Below are 20,886 nucleotides of genomic sequence, written 5' to 3'. Positions count from 1 at the left end.
GCCCTGATTATCAGGCATAATGAGATTGCACTCTTTCCATCACAGAACCATCTGAGTGCCTAATAAATATCATACTTGTGATTTTTAACTTTTGTTTTTTAAAAAACACAGAACGTTGCAACCTGTTAAATGTCTCTATGAATTTAGCCTCAAAGCTGTTCAAACCAGCAAATTCAGTTTCAAAGCAGTAACAATAGAGTATGTCATGTAATCCCAGTCTATGTGAAGGAGACTGACTTCATCATTTTTGCTGTTCTGTTTCACAGCTACTCAAAGTAGCTGGTTCTCATCTAAATACAACCAAGAATTTAATTTAGTATCACTTCAGCTCTTTTAATTCAATAGAGACATTCTCCCCCATTATCAGTGAGGAAATTCATCTAGCCATTCATTACAGGCAAAAACTTGACTGGTTGTTCTTTACCCAATGCTCACTGGTATCTCCTGGAGCTCAGGTGCAATGTGTTCCTGTGCCCAGGTTGACAGAAAAAAGTATCCCATTACTGGGGTATTGCCTGCATTTACTCCCACATTAGTAAAGTTGGGGTTTGTTACTTTGAACCAGGTTTTCAGCCCACGATGTTCCAGTGGACTATTTACACCAAGTTTATGTATGTGTAAAGGCCACAAATTAATGCCTTATGTTAAATGTTTTTTAGGCATCCCACAGTTCACACCATTGCTGGAGTGTTTAAGACTGTGGTCTGGAAGGAGCCAGGAAGAGGAAAACGCTGCTCTTAGATGTAGCTCTACCGGCTTCCAAAGCTGCAGAACAGAGCTCATAAAAAATGCCATCCCTTAGCACAGGTCACATGAAGGAGCCCTTCTGATATATTTATCCGGCTAGGGTTTTTTACTAAATGTTGCTGCTGCTATTCTGATAAGCCACTTCCTTTAATGCCACTTCCTTCAATAAATTATCTACCCTAAAACACTTCAAGCAGTTTATAACTTCAAGATTTTGCAGTGTGACAAGAGATCAGAACTAATCTTTGCACTTCTTTTCCCACCCTAGACCCTCCGCAACTAAAGCTCCCTAGTCTTCAGTTGGCCTTTTTTCCTCAATTATGTCTCTGTTGTATCTGCCAACAGGTGTGTGAATTTATTAGAATAAGAGTACATAAAGATGTCTAAAACATGTTTACTGGACCTCTTTTCCATCTCCTCTCCCCATTTCAAATGAATGCAGACAACTGTTCTCATAAAAATTCACCCATCATTTATTCCAATACTTTGTCCTCCATACACAAGTCTCAAGATTTGCTCAGTTTCCATAATACATGAACAAGCTGTGACAGCAGAACACATGAAAAAGAATAAAAATGCTTTTTACACTATTAAGTCAGTTAATTCCTGCTAGAGAAAATTCTCCAGCTCCACAGTAAGCTTGTGTGGAATGGCTATCAAGAATGTTTTATGCCTGCTCACAGCACGCACCAAACACTGGGAATTAAAGTAACACGTGGGAAGCATTGACAACTTTCCCCTTGCAGGAAACATCTGTTACCTTAACGATGTTCCACATGCTGTGTTACCACCAAAAGAAAGAACAAGCTTGGGATTGGGTGATGTTGATTTATACAGCCAAGAACTGATACATATAATGTGCTTACAGGTGTTCCTCAAATATTTATGCTTTCTCCCCCCCAAAAATAAACTACAGCAGCCAGTGTAGCACCCTATTTCCTCTAGTTTCTGCCCAAAGTTTTGTTTTCAGAAAGCATCCCTCCCTCGCCCCAAAAAAATCACTCTGCTCTTCTTTTTGTTATTTTTAGGTAAAGTTGAGAGTTCTGCACAGACAGAACATTAAGCTGTGATAGTGACTTTATTTGACTCGGCTATCAATGAGCCTAAAAATCAACCTGGATAAAATTTGTGATGGAAGAAAGTACATGAAGATCGACTGCTGCATGAAAAAAAAAAGAGGAAAAAAAATTTGGAAAAAACAGGCTTAAGACAGCAGGTTTTGAGTCGTGGAACCTTGATTATTGAAGTCACACTGACTTGTCACTTCCCCAGCTGTCACAAAAAAACGAGAAATTTTTGAAACCAAGATTTCCAACTCTTTCAATCTAATTTGTCTACGACCTTTTCCAGGCAAGTACTTGTTTGATGGGTGACTAAAATAAGCCTTTTAGATGACAGGCAAAAATAATCTTGCACTATAGGAGTGTAGAGGACTCTCGTAAGGCTGTTTAAGAACAGACGTGGTCCTACAGATGTTTTTTTAACTTTGCATACTATAGCGGTCTTATATCGCTTTCTCTCCATATAAATAGAAGTTGTCTTGTAGCATTAAGATCACATCTGACAAAAGAACTCTTTCCAGATTTTTTTTTACTCTAAAAGTTTGTTTTAAGTCAAATGAAGACTCTTTTCAGTGGTGCCCAACAATCGGATGAAAGGCAATGGGCACAGAAAGGAGCACAGGAGGTTCTGTCTGAATATGAGAAGAAACTTCTTCACTTTGAGGGTGTCAGAGCCCTGAACAGGCTGCCCAGAGAGGTTGTGGAGTCTCCTCTGGAGACATTCAAACCTGCCTGGACACATTCCTGTGTGATCTGCTCTGGTGAACCTGCTTTAGCAGGTGGGTTGGACTAGATGATCTCCTGAGGTCTCTTCCAACCCCAACCATTCTGTGATTACGTGAAATTTGGAGAAAGTCATTGAAAATTTAGTGGTCAGAACACTTGTGAGAACTGTTTAATATTTATCGACTAGTTTACTAAAAACTCTTGTCAGTGTAACATTGGTACCCCGTAACCAACACACCGCTAATTCCGAGGCGTGTCTTTTCGTTAAGGTTTCCGTATTAAAATAGTGTTGGGACCAACATTTCGCTTTGAAGACACGAGCACAAGACACAGGCCCTGCCTGGCCAGGGCGGCCCGGCCCCGCCCGGGGACACTCACAGCCGGTGCAGCCGACAGGCCCGTTCCGGGCCCGGCCTCAGTCCCACCGCCGCCGTCAGGGCTGCTGAACCTTCGTCCGCTTCGGCGGCGGGTGTTCGGTGTTCGCGCTGGTGTCCATGTTGTCTTCGTCTTCATCCTCCTCATCCTCTTCCTCGTCGTCCTCATCCTCGGCACAACCTGCCAGGGTTCAAGCGGGGGGCGGATGAGCGGCGCCCCAGGGCGGGCGGAGCCCCCGGCCGCGCTCCCGCCCCCACTCACCGCGGGTCCGTCCACCGCCCGCCGCCTCTCGCTGCTCCTGCACCAGCGGCGTCAGCAGCTGCACCACCCGCTCCTGCAGCTCGGCCAGGCCCCGCCGCAGGCCGCGCAGCTGCCCGCTGAGCTCCCAGTCCTGCGGGTCGCTCTGCTCGGCCGGGCACGGCGGCGGCACCGGCACCCGCACCGAGCGCGCCTGCCCGCGGCCCCGCAGCTCCGCCACCAGCTCCATCCCGCCCCGCGCAGCCCGCCCGCCCGCGACCCCGCCCCCTGGTCACGTGAGGCGCGCGGTTCCGCTTCCGCCGAGGCGCCCCCTGGCGCCTCGGCCGTGTGCGTCCCGCCTCGGCCCGCGCTCGGCCTCGCGTCCCGGCGATGGAGGCGGCGGCGGAGGGCGCCGATCCCGGGAGCGGCTGCGGGGCCGGCGCGGAGGAGCCCGTGGTCTCCTTGGCGGAGGTGCTGGCGGAGAACGAGGAGCTGGAGAAGGAGGCGCGGGCCGTGCTGGGGGGCAGCGACCACGAGCGCTGCAGCTACTCCCAGGTGGGGGCGGGGCCGGGCGCCGCGGGGGGCGGGGCGGGGCCGGGGGGCGGGGCCGGGCGCCGCGAGGGGCGGGAGCCGCGGGGCCGCCCGGCGACCCCCGTAACCTGCGCCGGTGTCGCCCCGCAGGGCGCGGTGAAGCGGCAGGCGCTGTACGCCTGCAGCACCTGCACGCCGCCCGGCGGGGAGCCGGCGGGGATCTGCCTGGCCTGCAGCTACGAGTGCCACGGCACGCACCGGCTCTTCGAGCTCTACACCAAGAGGTACGGCGGCGCGGGGGGCGGGGCGCGGGCCCGTCCCGCCGGCGGGAAGCGCGCGCGCTGGTGGCGGGTGGGGGCGGCTCGAGCGCCCTCAGCCCGCGCGCCTCGCGTCTCCTCCCGCCGCCCCCGCAGCCCCGGGACGTGTCGGCCCCGCACGGGCTCTCGGCGGCCGGGCGACCGACCCGCCGGCGCCGACCCGCACACCCGCGCGTCCGGGGCCGAGCGCTGGGGGTTGCGGGGGCGGCGGTGCAAGGGGAGCCGGCCGGGGAACGTCCCAGAGCCTCCTCCGCTGTGTAACACGTTCCGGTGAGGGGGGACAGCGTTCCCGTGTGGTGTGCGGTCGCTGAGGTACCGCGTTCCCCCGTTCGCGTGCAGCAGCAGCCCTGCTGAAGCGGGAGATCGGTCGCCTGCGCGGATCCCGCCTCGGGAACGCGCCGGTTCGCGCTCCCTTGCCCAGCCCACTCGTGTTCGTGAGCGCGGCGGCTGCAGCCGCGGGGCCGGCGCGGGCTGCGGGCTCTGCCGCACACGCCGGCGTGCGCTGGGGTCTGCCAGCGGCGCCACCTGAGAGCCAAGGCGGCAGGGCCAGTCCCACCCATGCCATTGCTTAAAGAGCTGCAAGAGGATTTGTATGGCTCCTAATAAACTGCTGGGAATTGTCGAGAACACCAAAAAAAGTGATGCGTTAATAAAAAACCTGAAATGCTCCGTTTCTCTTTCCAGGAACTTCCGCTGTGACTGTGGAAATAGCAAGTTCAAAAATCTGCAGTGCAAGCTGCTCCCAGTAAGTTTAGACGTAGGTTTCATATACACAGGATCACAGTAACAGTGCCGGGGGGCTGGTGCCTTGCCTCAGCCAGTGCTGGCTCACACGATGCGTCTGCTTTCCCCAGCAAGTTAAACAAGGTGGGAGTGTTACAGCAGGAGATAAAATCGTTAAGAGACTAAAGGGAAATGTTGTGAGGAAGAGAGAAGATTTGATCCTCGTCATCCAGGAATGCAGCAGTTCTACATCCATGGTCAGCATAATGCCAGAAACATGTGGTCCCTGCACTAATATCTCTTATTAGCTTCAAGAGAACCTTTTGGGGCGCAATTTTGCAGTTGCATTAAGGAAATTTAAGACTGTGCTGCTGTCAAAGGGACAGTTCTCTCCCCTTCTTCATAGTAGCGTTAGTGCCCTAATCTTTTTTGCCGGGTTGCCCCCAGAGCACACTAATGGGGTACTTTGTCACTATATTAACGCCTCTGTGGTTTCCTACTTAGTGAACTCGAGAGTCCAAAATTGGACTCAGCGAGTAGTTGGTAATGTTCTGGGAAGCAGCGGCAGAGGCTGCTTGGCTTTGCCTGCAGTGCCGCCCCCAGGGTAACAACAGTCCAAACGCACAAACAGCAAGTGGTTTTGTGTGTGCCTGTTTTGTTCTGGCAGAATTGGGATGGACCCAGAGCGAGCCAGCCTGGGGCTGCAGTCCACTGATCCCTACAGAGACAATTTTAAGATGTTACTGTTGCTCATTTGAGTCGATGAAATACGTCACGTGGCTGTTCCTCCTCCTCCAGTTCAGTGCAAAATCAGTTGTACAGGTTGAGTGACCTCCAGCATCCACCCGTTAATCTGTCTGACCTTAGGGATGCCGGGTGCTCATGTGGTCTGTTCTTCCTTTGTAGAAAGATAGGAAGGGTTTTGTGGTAACATCATCAGCGGTCACAGCTGCTTCTGCAGGGGCCAGTGGTGGCTTTGGGCTGCAGCTACGTGCAGTTCTCAAGCCCTGTGGCTGCAGCAGTGTTAGCTGCTGTCTTTAAACAGAGTTACCTGTAATTCAATTTCATTCCGCATGTTTTGTAATTCGGGTAATGTCTCTGTAGAGCGAGGCTTATATGACATGAGTTTAGTGGAAGCTCAGTGGGAACATTAAACAAGGTTGGGTTTGGATCACAGTCTGGATGCTTAAAAAAATGGAAGGGAAGGTGCACCATAAATCTACAGGCATTGCTCTAATGGCAGGGGGCAGACGTGGCTGGTGAGACGTCATTTCAGATTAGAGTAGCGTAGCAAACACCACAGCTGCCATTTGTTACAAAGGCAGAAACTCTTTTTTCTTTCCTTTTGAACGTCAGTATTCCTCACGTGCCCAATCTGCTGCTCGATGTATAGCATAAGTGTCCGGATATCTTTCTTTTTGGATCTTCAAGCTGATGACTATAATGATTGCTTTTAGGAATTAAAGTGGAACAAGAATTAGCTTTTTTTATAGATTATACACCTTTTCTGTTTTTTGTTTTTAACTGCATTGCCTATTGAGACGTTTTCCCTTCCTCCTAGGAAAAGTGCAAGGTGAATTCAGGAAATAAGTATAATGACAATTTCTATGGATTATACTGTACTTGTAAAAGACCTTATCCTGATCCTGAAGATGAGGTAAGAAATACAAAAACCGTTAGTAATCATATATTGGTGGTATTTGTGCAAAACATTGTGCAAAGGGCAGATCCCACTTTAAGAAATCATAGGGTCCATATTGCTTTTGGTTGTCATGTGCTGTACAAAATAATTACTCTTATCAGTTTTTCTTTAAATAGGAGGATACATTTGTATCTCAAAGACAGATGAGGAGGACAAACATTCATTTGGACAAAACACTGCTGGGCTCATCTTTGCTTTCCTGTCTGTAAAGTTACAGAGTTCCCTGGGGCTGGGGGAGTGTTCTCATTATCCTGAGAAATGTGGCAAACGCAGGATAAACACCTTGCACGTGTCAGGAGAGAGCAGCATCTGCTTTCTTGTGCCTGCGACAGTGTTCTGACAAGGCCTCTGGGATGGGGAGAATCTGCCCAGTAGCACTTGCTTTAGCTTTCCTTCATGGCAGTCAGAGCACTTTGTCTGGAGTCTTAAAATACACCACTTGGTTTGCACAAGCAAACTTTTGTTTGCAGTCATATAGGTTAGGTGTTTTAAAGAATAAGGAAGGCACAAGCCTTTCAAATACAGCAAGCTATTTTGTAAAGTCACCTTGCTGAAGTTCGCAGATAGCTAAATGTTTCTAAAGAAATCGTTGATAATTGTTTCCTAACAAAGCAGTTTGTACTGTACTGCATTGTTGGGACTCTGGCATGGCTGTCTAAACCTGATGATGTCATGAATATCAGTATCTTTCTTCTGCTGAGCTGCCTGTTAATTTCTGTTTATGGGAAGAAAGATACCAGTAGTGTATTAACTTTTATCAGCTCTTTTGCGTGAGAATGTCTTGCTCTACTGGGAAAACTGATTTTGTAATAATAAATGGGATTTCCCGCAGTCTTGATGATATGCCAACTTACATATGCTGTTGGACGTCAGGGAAGCAAAGCGACTAATGAAGCGGTAGCTACTTATCCGTGGCAGCTCCCTGTGGGTGAGCGAGGAGGGACGCTCGAGCAGCCTTTGCACAGCGCCGCGCTCGGGAGGCTTGTGAAAGGTTCTGGAGCTTGCTGGTAATGCTAATTGTATTATATGACCCTTCATCTAGATTCCAGATGAGATGATCCAATGCATCGTTTGCGAAGACTGGTTCCATGGAAGGGTAAGGAAACTATAAGTAGCAGAATTACTGTTTGCACAGAAGTAAGATAGTGTTGGTTAAGTTTGTGTGGTTATTAGTTGGCAGGCTTTGCTGCAACTCTCAAAAGATTATTACATGAGCTCTAAGGCATTTCTTTTCATCCTGTGCAAAGGAATATTGAGAGTTTAATCTTGTGCTCCAGTCCAGAAAACCAAGGAAGAGTTCTACCCATTTGGAGGTTACCGCTGCAGAATAAAACAGCGGTTTTATAACTGTCTCTTTAAGTGGAAATTTCTGATCACTGAGAGAAAGGCTCTTAGTGAGGCACATCATTAGCAGCTACCTGAATAGTTCTTCATTCAAAAGAAAGTTTTTAAAACTGTAATTCCTTTAAGGAGCAAGGAACAAACTGTCCTGTTGGTTCCTAATTACGAACTTCGTGGAGGTCTTTAAAAAGCAGCTCAGCACTTCAGCGGGTGCCCTACTTAACGGGGAAGCATTAAGGATTCAGCCTCTCGTGCCTTGAAGGGCACGAGTGAAATTTTGTGTTTGAAGTTGCAGAATCAAAGAATAGGAAAAATAAAGAGGTGTTTGGCTTCAATTATGGGTTCTGTAGGTAAACTATAGGATTCTTTTGTATAAACGTACGTGTGAAGAATGTTATGCTGCGCACTGTGAGCTTTGCAAGAACGCTTTTCAAAAGGAAGCCGCTAAGTGCTTTTAATTGCCTAAATATTTCTCACCAGTTTATAGAGCTTTGGGATCTAATTCTTCTGGAGTTCAGTATGTGATTAATATGAAGACTTGCAATCTCTGACATATAAGGAAGCCATCATAGAAATTAATTTAAGAGTTTAGATGTGCAGTGTGCAAGAGGTATCTTCACCTGTCCCGTGTTTAGGACAGCTCAGAAGAATACTGTTTAAAAATGAGGCAAAGACAGGACTGAGATTTCTGGGTATGTAGGAGGCTTAAAGGGCTGTAGACAGAGCGAGGATTATTTCGTCTTTTTGCTGGAATTTTTATCAGCTTTTTCCAGTCTTTAAGTTATACTGATAACCACTGTAGAAAGTTACCAGGGGTGTGTGGTTGTGCTGAAAATGTGATGGCAGTTGATGTTTTTACTTCCTCTAAACCTGGCACCGAGTCTGTTCATTTGTAGCGGATGCTTCACCGCCACTTGCTTGTTGTTTTGTGACAGCATCTTGGTGCAGTTCCCCCTGAAAGCGGAGACTTCCATGAGATGGTTTGCCAGGCCTGCATGAGTCACTGCCATTTCCTGTGGGCTTATGCAGCCCAATTAGCAGGTAAAGAAAATTAAGATATCTCAGCCAATATTTTGTTTTGTGTATTCCCCATACGTGGTTGATTAATGACATAATACTGTTTAAGTGGTTGAAGAAATGATACTGGTTATATTGGACAGTTGCCTCCAGCAGTGGAACATGCGGGGCTGCAGTAACTGTTCTGTAAAAAAAAATGCAGTTCTTGTTCCTAAATCTTAATTCTGTGGTGCTCACTCATGTATTTTATCAAAGATGTGCTGGCGCATAGATAGATGAAGATTTAAGACTTGTCTCAAGGAACTGAATTTCTAAACTGGATCGAAGAACTGAAGAGGCTTCCTAAGGGAAGCAGTGGGGCCAGCAGCCGAGTCCAAGACGCTCTGAGCAGCAAAGGGGGTGATGGAGCGGCCTGAAACGAACATATAAAACCTTAATCTGAGCAGAGCTGGGGCTGTGCTCAGGAGACGTGCTCCCTGTCTGCTGTGTGGTCTCTGCGGAATCAGAAGGGCAGATGACTTGATTTCTGTGCAAAAAGCTGGTTTCACGCAGTCTCCTAAATGTTGGTTATATCAACCTCTTATGTGCCAGAAATTTTAAATGGTAGTTTTAAGGATTCCAAGCTGGCCTATCAGGACTTCTTTTCCTTCTAATATAAATACAGTACAGAATGGGTTTGTTTGTTTGGTTTTGGTTTTCCTCTTTCTAACTAGCTATGTTACAGGGCACACGTTTGAACTGACATTAAAAGCAAAATGTGTTTTAAATAGGGAAGTGGTACGTGTAGTTAATCTGTCATGGAGTTTTTGGTGCGTATGTCTGGAGAAAATGAAGGACTCCGACACAAAGTCAGCAAAAAAGTTCTCAACAGCTGCTGAACCTGCCATGGCTGTCAAGCGGTGTTGAGAAGGACAGGCACCTTCCTACAGAACTATCTGAAATGGTGACGCCCTTTTCCCTCTCCTAGGGGTTGGGTTTGAGGAAGCAGAGTATTTTAGTATAGGAGCATGAGAGGTAAAGAACATTATGGCTAAACAGGGACCAGTTTCTTTGTATACCTGGGTCACTGTGTCTTTGGACAGCTGTAGAGCATATCCAGGACCCTGCAGAGTACGAGGTGATATAGGTGCTCTTGGACGCTGTGCTGTAAAGCAGAGAGAGCATCTGTGGTAGCCTGGACGTTGTCTGGCACAGTATTTGCACTTACACACGTATGTATCTTCCAGTTCCTGCTTTGACCAAAGTGAACTCCCTTGAAGATGAAGGGATTGTCCTGAAGGTCGAAGAAAGTGAAGACCAGAAAAAAGAAATAAAAAAAGAAAGTGGAGTGGAGCACCAAGAAACGAAGGAGGAAAAGCAAATGGAACAGTTTAATGAACCATCCACCAGCTCTGGGTCTGCCTGTCCGGAGGTAAAACGGACCTTCTTTTCTGTCCCGTACATCTGCGTGCTGGTGGTAGGTGAAGCAAAGCCCACCTCTTTAGGTTCAGCGAAGAGGTAAATGCTTTCAGGCTGTTCCCACGTTCCTCTCCAGTCACTGACACTTCGAACACGCGTGTTGGAGTGGGTGACCAGGGTGTGACGTGTGTGTGCAGATGGGTGAGGTCTGTCCCTTCGTGTCAGCCACCTGGCCTGGGCACGGCGGTGGCTTCCGAGTCTGCTCTAACACGGGGGTATTGTGCACTGCAGCTGCATTTGCATGGTAGCCCAGCTCTGATTTCTTAAACACTTATGGCCGTTGCAGTAAATTTCTACAGAAATTTCCAGTGGAAACTGCTAGAACCGCATGAGAATCTTCCTGTGGATGAAACGGTAATATAGGTTGTTTGTAAAAAGAAGTGTGTCTGAGACAAAAGAAAAATCTTACGTAAGGAAGACGACATGCTGGAAAGAAGAGAGTGTATTTGAAGTGACGTTTTTAGAGCACTGAACATTCTCATTTTAATTCAGGTAGTTCCTAAGAGTGAGGAGCCAGTCTGCAAGCTGAAAGAACTCCAAAGCAAGCCATTTTTAAAAAAAGATACTGCCACCTTTTGGCCATCGAACTGGAGAAGCAAATTGTGCACCTGTGAAGACTGTTTGGTACGTTTTCATTCTTCGTTACCATAATTGATGTGGGGGAGGCAGGGAGGAGCGACCAGACAATCTTTGAAGGGAAGCTTGTAGATAAAAATTTGTGTAGATGTTCTTACTCTGCATATAAACATCTGAAAAACCACCGTCACCCTGCATAAAGAAACATGCTGAGTCCTTTGGGATTAATACAGCACGAGGGAGCTTCTAAACATTCTTGTTTTCTTTGCTGCTTAAATCCAGTGCTGCTTTGGAAGTTATCGTGAGATGTCTGAAATGCTGGGTACAAAATTTACTTTATTATTTTCATTGTTATTTGTGATACTGAACACAAAAAGGATTGGACAAGAGCAGCTCCATCTGAGAAGTTTTGTAATGTAAAAGGAAATTTTACTTTGTTCTCCAGAAAATGTATTCAGAGCTTGAAGTCCAGTTCCTGACAGATGAATGTGACACTGTCTTGGCTTACGAAAATAAAGGTACCACTGACCAAGAAACAGAGAGGAGAGATCCTTTAATGGACACCCTTAACAGCATGAACAGAGTCCAGCAAGTAGAACTCATCTGTGGTAAATACAGCTTCTTTCTTAGAATCTGCCTTAACACTTGGAGTGAACAGTTCTCCTTAAGGGATGAGTGTCAGGGTTTGCACCTGGGGGGACGCTGGCCCGGCGCCCGGTGCCAGGCCGGCGCTGCCCGCGGTGGCCCGCGTGTGATTGTGCGGTGGGAAGCCGGTGGCCGGGGCAGTCTCTTAATTAGCTGTTCTAATCCACCCACCGAGCTGCTGTACGTTTCTCCAAAGATCACCGCAACACATACGCAGACTGCACGGGCTACCCTGATAAACTGCTGGGCTTCTCGTGATTACCTGGACCTGCCTTTCTTTTGGTTGCTGTTATTTATAATCCAAACCTAGATTTCTCTCAAGTAAATCTACTGAATGACAAGAGGAAGTAGAACAAGTTGTCTTATTTAGCCCGTGTTAAACGAAAGCTGGATATCTTATTGTCTTTATTTTCTTTCACTTGCCTTCGCTTCTCCATCCAGAATACAACGATTTAAAGACAGAACTGACTGATTATCTCAGGAGATTTGCAGATGAGGGAACGGTAAGGCACAACTCGCAAAATTCACAGAATGTTTTCAAGTGCTGTTGAGGGCTGGGTGTTGAATACAATGATGCTATGTTATATTTTTTTCACGTCTGTTGGAGTTGCTGGTACCACAGTAGGAATTAGCAATCTCCAATTTGATCGGAATTAAAAGTAGCATTTCCTTAATGGCACTGTTGGGGGACAGCAGGGACTTTACAGAAATCTGTAAAATGCTGAGAGCAGTTCCTAAGTGAAACTTCTGCTGCTCTATGGGGAAGAAAAAAGGTCTTAACCTTTATGTTTTTTCTTATATTAAATTTAATCTCTTAGAGGAATAAGGACTGACTAAATGTTGGCAAACAGTCATGTCAGTTGTTTTCTGGGGAAATTTACATGCTATTATTAAGCAGCACATGCATTTTGTTGGCTTATATGCTAAAGTGTCTCTTTTAGTTAAGATTGTAATGAGTCTGAAGTGAGCTGGTGAAAATCTTGCTTTGTGTTAGTTTTTCTGATGATAAAAGCAAGTGGCCAAACCCACTAAAAATACCATCAGGAGCTTTCCTCCATGGCTTGTGCTGCCTTTGGGGAGCTCGTTTCCCTGTTTGTGTTCTTTTATAACAGAATCTGGGCGTTAATAATTTCCTTTGGGTACAACGGGAGAGCTGTTCTGCTCTGTCAGAGAGATTTCAGGGTGCTGGCTTTTGTGTGCTTGTGTAGTACATGTGGGATGCATGCAAGAAAAAGAGATTGTTTAATTGAATTTTGGTACAACTTGGGTTTCATATTGCTTCCTGCAGGTGGTTAAAAGAGAAGACATTCAGCATTTCTTTGAAGAATTTCAGTCACGGAAAAGACGACGGACTAACAGGATGCAGTACTACTGTAGTTAGACCGAGAAGGTCTGGGTGTGAAAGGACAACTGGGAGAACGATAGTCATTGGCAAACAGAAGAGGCATCTTCAGTATTTGGCTTCTCACCAAAATCCAGCTGTCCAAGAAACATCTTCATTTTGTCTCATACTTCCTTTTCTTGTAGCGCCTAGACCGTGTTCTTAGCAGGTACCCGGCGGTTATAGGGTTTGCAGGGGTGTTGCGTTCCCGCGCAGGCTGGCCGTGCTCCGGGGAGGGGGTGGCGGGTTAGAAGAGCCACGTGCCGCCGTGCGCGTTCCCTTTGGTCTTTCCACCCGCGTTACTCGCAGTGCCTGTAGCTGTAGTTGTACTAGACCAGGCTGGGGTCCGCTTGTCCCTCTTCTGTCCCCCGCAGGCAAGGCGCACGCCCTGTGCTTTGCTCTCCTGCTTTACCCAGCTGTGCAGGCTGTTCCTTGGGGCGCAGCAACTCCAGCGAAGGCTCCTGCACAAAGCAAGTGTCAGGTCCCTGCGCAGAGGGCTCAGCACCTGCAAGGGAGCAGCTGGCACAGGGCACCAGCCCGGCACTGGGGACACAGCAGGGGAACCGAACCTCGCTGTGCTGCTGCCAGCCCCGCGCAGGGGAAAACTGAGAAAGCAGCGTCAGGCTTGATCAACAGAACATTGTGTCTCATTTTTATAAATTCAAAAACTACATTTCTAATATTGTACAGTGATGTTTCACATGCAAAAAAAGTCACAAACTTTATCTACTCAATAGATTTATAAACAGTATCGAGGGGGAGGGAACTAAGTTACAAATGAAGCGTGGAGGGGTTTTGTCACAGGACTTCTAGTGTGCTTCAGTTTTAAAAATGAGCCTACTTCAAACACTGCAGCATCCTGGCATTTTGCTACAGTATAAATCACGTGATCTTTTTATAATCACTGTGATAATCAATCACAGAACAGATGTTTCACTGGCTTTGAAGAACCTGCACTTGGCCACAATTAAATATCGACTTTTTGTAAGTTTCGATCCTAATATAGTTTTCTTTGCCCACAAACCCCAAAACATACTTTAAGTTCTGATTTTTAATTCCTGCTTTATGTAGGTGGAGGATTTACCATGGGGTACTATTCTGCTTTCACATTAATGACTTTTGAGAAGAAAATGGGACTTCTATCATTCTCCTTATTAATTGTTTCTGAGGGCTTTATTTACAAAAGCTAGTTCTAGTGTAGAGGCTCAGTTCATTGGTTTGTTTAATGTACAATGACTAGTTGCTTTAAAATTTAACTCTGAGTATTGTATGTGCTTTTTTGGTAGCAACTGTAACTTCTTATCTAATATCTAAAAATTAAAGAACTGTTCACTCTGTACTGTCTGTTGTTTTGTTTGTATGTAAACGCTGCTGCTGTGATTTGTTCCGCACACGGCAGCGCAGGGACGAGCTGTCAGTCCTGACCCAGGGGCTGGCGGCCCCGCTGCAGGGAGTTCAGGTGCAGGAAGTGTTTTCAACAGAGTGCATAATTTCCACAAGAAGGAGTTATTACAGCTACAATTCCTTTACAGCTACTTCAATGCAGTTGTGCTTCTCCTCAAGGTGAAGAGGCATCCTCTCTGCTGTAAAGTTAGCAGACTCAGAAGAGCTCTGTTGAACAACGAACAGTGCGTCTGTCACAATAAATGTTGAATTTGTCTAGTTTAGGAAGCTGCTCCCAAAACTGATGTTCCTGGATGTGTGAATGAAGGTGTCAGCAATTAACACGAGACCATACAGTGCTCTCTCCCCCCTCTTTGTCAGGACACAACCCACAGTGTTTTGCTGTTGTCCACCACAGTGAGACTAGTCACGATTTCCGGCTGCTGGATGATGCTTCCAGACTTGAGTCATCTCTTGATGACATCTCTCTTGTTTGTGTGAGAGAGAACAAATGAATGTTCAGCTGATAACTGGAACTGGGGAGGAGGGCGCTGGGGACTCCGTGGGGTCTGTCTAGTTGCTCTGCTGAGAAAATCAACACCTCCAGGTCAAGGGCTACATCCCTCTGCCTTGACTGCGAGGAGAGAATAGTCAGCTCCCTGAACTATTTCACTGGAGTGCTTTTCCTTTTTAATAAGCTGCTTGAACAGTGCCACTAATTTACAATTCCTCTTTCTACACTCGTTGGTATCACATCCTTGATGTTCAAAGCATTATTGCACGTTTATTTCAGAGGAGCAGCAGTCTAAGAGCCTTTAGTGCCAGAGGGCACCTTACGGTGCGTATTAAGCTGCTCTGTTCCCCCGGCATCGCTCACGGCGAGTTTGGAACAGCAGCACCGTGGGCTCAGCGGCAGCGCTGCCAACAGGCAGCTGCAATAAGTCACACAAGCAAGTTCTATACAAGCCATTTATTTGAAATGCCAACTATACGTAGGATAAAGTCAGTGTTACATGCTTCTCAGCAACAGTAGAAAAATAGAACCAGTGAAAACCTTTTTACAACTGTAATGGTACTCAAAAGAGAAATGTATTGTTTTACAATGCATCACACAAGACTAGAATTCAAGTTTGGAGGTACCTAAATAAAAATACTATTTTTTTTAAAAAACACTATGTACAATTGAAGCGTAAACAAGTTTTACAAAGTACTGGTTATGCAGGTTGTAGAAAAAACACTTGCATAGGACATGAAGTCAGTTTAAGAAAGTTTTCTGAGCCTTTAGCATTGAAGGCACTTGACTTTATACTAGTAACAACACGAGGACAAGAAACAAAACCGTGGCGCTGCAGAGGGCAGAGCTCCCTTCCGGCAGCACAGAGAACTACACAAACCCCAAATACAGTTGTACAATTTTCTCTGTCAGCTGTTCCCTGCGTTCGGCAGAGCTCAGCACCACCTCTACCGTAGAAGCACAGAATCATCAGATGAACAAACAGTGCTCCAAGCAGCATGAGAATTCCTAAAAAATAAAAAACACACCAAAAAAAAAAACCCCAAAACCCCAAAACAAATGAACAAAAAAACCGAACCTCACACCCAAAGAAAACAAACAAACCCCAAACCCAACCAACCCCTGTCCCCCCTGCTCCCCCAATCCCACCAACCTGAAGCAAAGGAACCCATAAGACAAACATTTGGGACACTCCAGAACCAAACCCCAAGGTTACAAGGAGGGGTGGCCACAGCCTTAACTTTCAGAAATGAAACTCCTCAAGAACAGGAAATAGAAGAAGAAACTGCCCATCAACACAGCAGTTACTAACACACAACTACAGTAACTCCATGGAACAACAAAACATTTCAAAGGAAGAATCTGTTTCAGGAATTAAGTTATTCATCCATATATTAAGGAAAGGAGGGGGTCAGGGAAAGGGAAATAAAAAGTTTTTGCATGTTGCTCAATAAATGAAAGTCTGAGCTCTTTAAAAGAACAAGGAGCACGAGTCTTCCTCATTCAGTAAAATGTAATGTTCATACCTCTGTCCTCAAGCAAATACAGTCAGTAACTGGTTATCATCTCCATCAAATTTACAGGAGGAAAAGATGGTAATTTCCAGCCTAATCAGAAAGTGCTTCATGTAAACAAGGAGCTTCTGCACCAAAGTTTCAGTAGACAGAACAAGAAGTAGCAGGTAGCACAGATACGTGTGTTCTGCGAGTGAGATGCGGTATGAATGCTATCTTCTGAATAATGCTTCTGTGAGGAACAACGAAGATGGTCTCTCCCCTCCCTCTGCACGTCCAACTAAGTAGGAAATCCTACACTGGAGCACAAAAACACAGTTCCAGTAACGTGACAAATCCTTCTTTTCCACTTTGAATCAGCTGCCGTTAGCTGCCGTCTTCTTCCCAACTCAACATATACAAGGGAAAACGCAGATTGTCTACATGGCCTGATTGTCTCTGTGGCCTCAGAAGGACTTGTCTTTTATTTTGCACCTACTTTTAAACACTTCATTCTCTTTTTAATACTGCTCAGCTTCTAAGACTTCAGAAGCAATTTTGTATTCTAAAGCGCAGGCAGTCCCCCCTAGAGACATCTGTCACCAGCTTATTCCAAAGCCAAAGCATTTAATGATTTCCCTCAAGCCATAAGCTCAAAACTTCTCAGTTTTCATCAGCCACATTTCCACAGACTTCAAGCTTAAAAGTCACATCTGCAGATTTCAGCCCCATCTCTGTCCAGGCACACAGTGCCACATCAAACTATGGCAACTCAAATAGTTTTTCTCCAAGTACACCCATTGATTTCAGGTAAAAATAAATTATTCAGAACAATAAGTTTTCTGAGGACAGGTATGCCTATTTAGTCATTAAGCTACCTACATACGTACAACAAGTGCAGGGTGTTTGAGGGCGTTTGTGTGTGATCCAAGTTAATGCTTCTAGCGCTGACGAGCAGGAGACGCAGGTGCCCGGCTGGAGCTCTGCGGTCAGACAGCACCGTGCTCCGACCCGCAGAAAAGCCCCAGAGCTGAACCTCGGGCCCTAACCTGCAGTGGCACCGTCCCACAATGACACCTTCTTGCATTTAACCACGTTCTACACTGCAGACCCATCGAAATACGGCATCTTGGTGATGACGCCAAGACCACCAAGCGTCTTGACTGTGGTAAAAAAATAAAAAACAAAACCTCATTAAGAAGACTGACAGAGGGGAAAAAGCGTCTCCCCTCTCCCACGAGACACATCACCCGCACGGTTTAGCAAAGTTTCTCCTCCCATCCGTATACCACACCTTCCATGGCTGCATCTCAAAAGGAGCATCTGCAGAGCTTTCACAGAAGCAGGAGGCCTACAGATGTGTATGCAGGACATTAGGATTTGTTGGTTCAAACACCCATATCTTCATTTATCTAGAAGCTGTTTGGTAGTTTGGAAATGCGGTATTCAATATATTCCAATAGAACTGTGGTGGTGTTACCAGGCCTTGCACACCTTGATGAAACAGGTTAGGTAAGAATCTGCCACTAACTAAAACTAAAAGTAAAGTTGCAGCAAGATTTCATTTAAATAGTACTAAGCATTTTGAAGTGCAACAAACAACCCAACCTTAAAGCACTCCTTAGGTCACACTTGGGATTAAAATTTTCTACTGCAGGGAAATTCTTCATGATAGAAACAGCATTTTAAAAAAACAACCACCCAAACTGGCCTTTACAAGTAATCACTACACCGCAGTGATGTCAGATCCCAATGGTAAAAACTGCACGTTAAGGACTAAGGATGCACTTACAAACTGTACTCATCATGCCCGGTACAATCGCTTCACTCCAGCCCAGCGGCCAGGAGCCAGCCCAGGTCACCGACATTCCCTCCTCATGTCACATGAGCCGATGAATCTCACTTCTGTACTTTAAAAGCTGGGAAATGGAAGTGTAAGTTAAGAGTGCTAAAGCTGCGCACATTCCATGATGCTAGAGCAGTTACTCTTCGCTTTGATTCCGTTCACAGAACAGCCGCTGCAATGACAAAGTCAGCAACGCTTCAGGTCAGGTAAGGAGCACTGAAGGACGTTGCTGAGAGTGAAGCCCTTTTTTCCTCAGAGGCGGGGGAGCGCAAGGCAAGGAGCAGCCGCCCCAGCACCTCTGTGGGAGAGGGAACCCCCCAGGCCGAGGGGCCACCGCTCAGGCGACAGCGAAGGTGCTACGCCTTGTCTTCCTGACACGCTGGGGTTCAGCACGGATCCTCAACTCCGGTCTTCACTTACCCCCACACGTGGGTAGCTGGAAGACCACGTTATTACTATAATTTCTTACAGTATTTCTAGATTTATTTCTGCATGGGCAAATGAACAATTCTAGTCTGTCTAGTAAGTGCTTCTGGGTGATCATGGAGTTCTCCCTGGTCACAGCTGAACCAGGAAGCAAACAGAATCAGACTGTCAGATCCCAGTGAATTTCACTGGAATTCAGACTCCTAAATATCCCCCTGGACTCTTAAAAACCCAAAGATAGTTCTTGAAGTGGGCTTGCTATATAGGGGTAAGACCAGCTGCCAGAACTTCTCTACAAAACATTAGACTGGATTCTTGCCATAGTCTTAAAAAAAAAATCAGGAAGATTTCAGGTCCAAACAAACAAAATCTAACTAAAAATGTAGTATTTTGATGTGCTGTTCTTTGGAATTCCTATAATTAAAAAATAAACGCATTGTTATTATCTCATAAGAAAATACATTTCATAATGTGCAACCCAATGCACATAGGGAATTGGCAGGTGAAAGGGAAAATGCAAAAAGTATGAAAATACAGTCCTTTAAATGTGACAATAAAGTTTAACATATTAGTACAAAACTAATACACTAAAATAGATGTACAGGTGCAAAAGGCTACCAGGTTGTAGAAAAAAGGTACCAACTTTTGTTTTTTAAAAAGGCTTAATTAAATTTGCTCAAAAAAAATTTCCCATAAAATAAAACCAGAAGCAGCATTAAAAACAAAGTGATAACATGCTGTCTCTAACAAAGCAATGTATGTACAAAAGAAGTGAGCGAAGTTGAATTTATCTGCTGGCATGAACGAATTTGTCTGACAGAAGTCAGGCCAAAGTTGCAAAGAATGGGATGTTTACAACTCTCAGGCACGGAGAAATAGTGGAGGCTGCTTTCATAGGGCAGATTTTTTATAGAGGAAGTCTGGTTTGTTCGGAGACCTCCTTCCCCTGCTCACTGCATCTTCCCTTTCCAAATCCGCGCTGCGCTGCGCTCCGTGTTCCAGCGGCTCGTCACCTGCCAGCCTGCGACCGGGTCTCTCGTCCTGCACGTCGGAGGCGTACGCAGGCAGCGAGGCTCTGGTGGAGCTCAGCCCATAGGTTAAATCCGTCTCCATTTTTGTTCTTCCCCTGATGTGAACCGGGCCAGTACCAGCATTCTCCTGGGTTGCCAACGCCAAGTCCAGTCGCTGGGGAGGTTGTTCTAAGACATCGAGGTGTATTGGCTCATTCTTTTGTCTGTGTTGATGCCCATCCTGGGAGAGCAGGTATTCCCTCCTAGAATCCTCTTGTTTCTTAGGAGATATCTGGGAAGGTAGATAGGCTGACTTTAAGCCACTTGGTGATGCCTTATTGTGGCTGTACAAATCTGGGCCAAAATATATGCCTTGTGAAGGCGAAGGACTGTGCCTGTTGGGTGCTGGAGTAGAGGGTCTGCATGCAGCATTTGAGAAGTCATAGAAGTCAGGATATTCCTGTTGATTTTCCCGAGCATCTATTTTTTGCTCTATTGCGTGTTTCTTTCGAGAAGTGGGCATGTGTCTGTTCTGAATACATGAAATGTGCTGGGGCAGAGCAGGTCCTACCTCTGCAACCGTCTGGCTTAATTCTGTGTCGACCGTGAGCTCTGGTAATCTTCTGTCTTTTAAAGACATTGCTGACACACCCATGGCGATATCTGGCATCAGTTCATTTAGCAAGGGCTGAGTACACTGGAAAAGAAATTGGTCCATGGGAACAAAGCAAAAGTTAAAACACACACTGTATTTAGGACAGTTTCCATAATTCAAAATGGCATTTTCCTAAGCTACCCTTGCCTAGAGCAACCTCAGCTTGCAAGTTCCCTACACTGTCTAAAGAACACGTGTCTTCCAGCCTCCACCTCCCTGCTAGCGCAAGTCAGCTGCTTGCTTTCATGAAGCTGTTGTGCCACAGTAATAGTTCCTTCTTTAAAGCATCATCTGCAATATGCAGTAAATGACAATGTACCATTAAACTCTCAAAGGGTAAGCCTGCTTTAAGCCACTTGCAATTATCAAACTGAACAAGGTACTCAGTGCAGAACTTAATAGCTTCTTCCAGCACAGAGTTCCAGTGCAGGGAAGCCACGAAATACGTATTTCATCACTACAGATGCAACCCCTCTGCTTGCGTTTCACATTTTAACGTAAGTTAATTGCAGGCACGCGTGTATGTACGCAGGACAGCCTTAGGGCTTGGGAGGAGCATCAGTTACAGGGCTGACCAGATGCACAAAGTGCGTGGAAGCTGTTGCGCGGTTGCCTTCTCACCTATGCCTGTAAACAATCCTGCAGTGAGATAAGCACATTACAGGCTTCCAGACAGAACAGTTAACAATGCTATTTGTATTTATAATTTCTAATTAAAGCAA

General features: G+C 46.1%; 2 protein-coding genes across 5 annotated transcripts in view; one reads left to right on the top strand and one right to left on the bottom strand.

Annotated features, from left to right (window-relative positions):
* Nucleotides 1-1,187: 1,187 nt before the first annotated feature.
* UBR7 (ubiquitin protein ligase E3 component n-recognin 7) lies at nt 1,188-14,174 on the top strand. The gene is given in 12 exon segments (XM_065063619.1): nt 1,188-3,517; nt 3,520-3,701; nt 3,828-3,961; nt 4,679-4,739; nt 6,279-6,374; nt 7,462-7,515; nt 8,696-8,801; nt 10,004-10,188; nt 10,728-10,859; nt 11,257-11,419; nt 11,898-11,959; nt 12,745-14,174. Coding segments are annotated over 12 exon segments (1,671 nt in total). The 5' UTR covers nt 1,188-3,114; the 3' UTR covers nt 12,838-14,174.
* A 1,001-nt stretch (nt 14,175-15,175) lies between these two features.
* BTBD7 (BTB domain containing 7) overlaps nt 15,176-20,886 on the bottom strand; it is a 57,463-nt gene continuing 51,752 nt past the window's right edge. For all 4 annotated transcript variants that reach the window (XM_065063614.1, XM_065063617.1, XM_065063615.1 and 1 more), the window contains one exon: nt 15,176-20,206. In XM_065063614.1, the coding sequence (XP_064919686.1) occupies nt 19,391-20,206 (816 nt within the window). In that variant the 3' untranslated portion in view covers nt 15,176-19,390. The remainder of the gene's footprint in view (nt 20,207-20,886) is intronic.

Source organism: Columba livia, chromosome 5 (assembly GCF_036013475.1).
Source record: "Columba livia isolate bColLiv1 breed racing homer chromosome 5, bColLiv1.pat.W.v2, whole genome shotgun sequence".
In the NCBI taxonomy this organism is placed as follows: domain Eukaryota; kingdom Metazoa; phylum Chordata; class Aves; order Columbiformes; family Columbidae; genus Columba; species Columba livia.
This window is presented reverse-complemented; position numbering and strand designations above follow the sequence as displayed.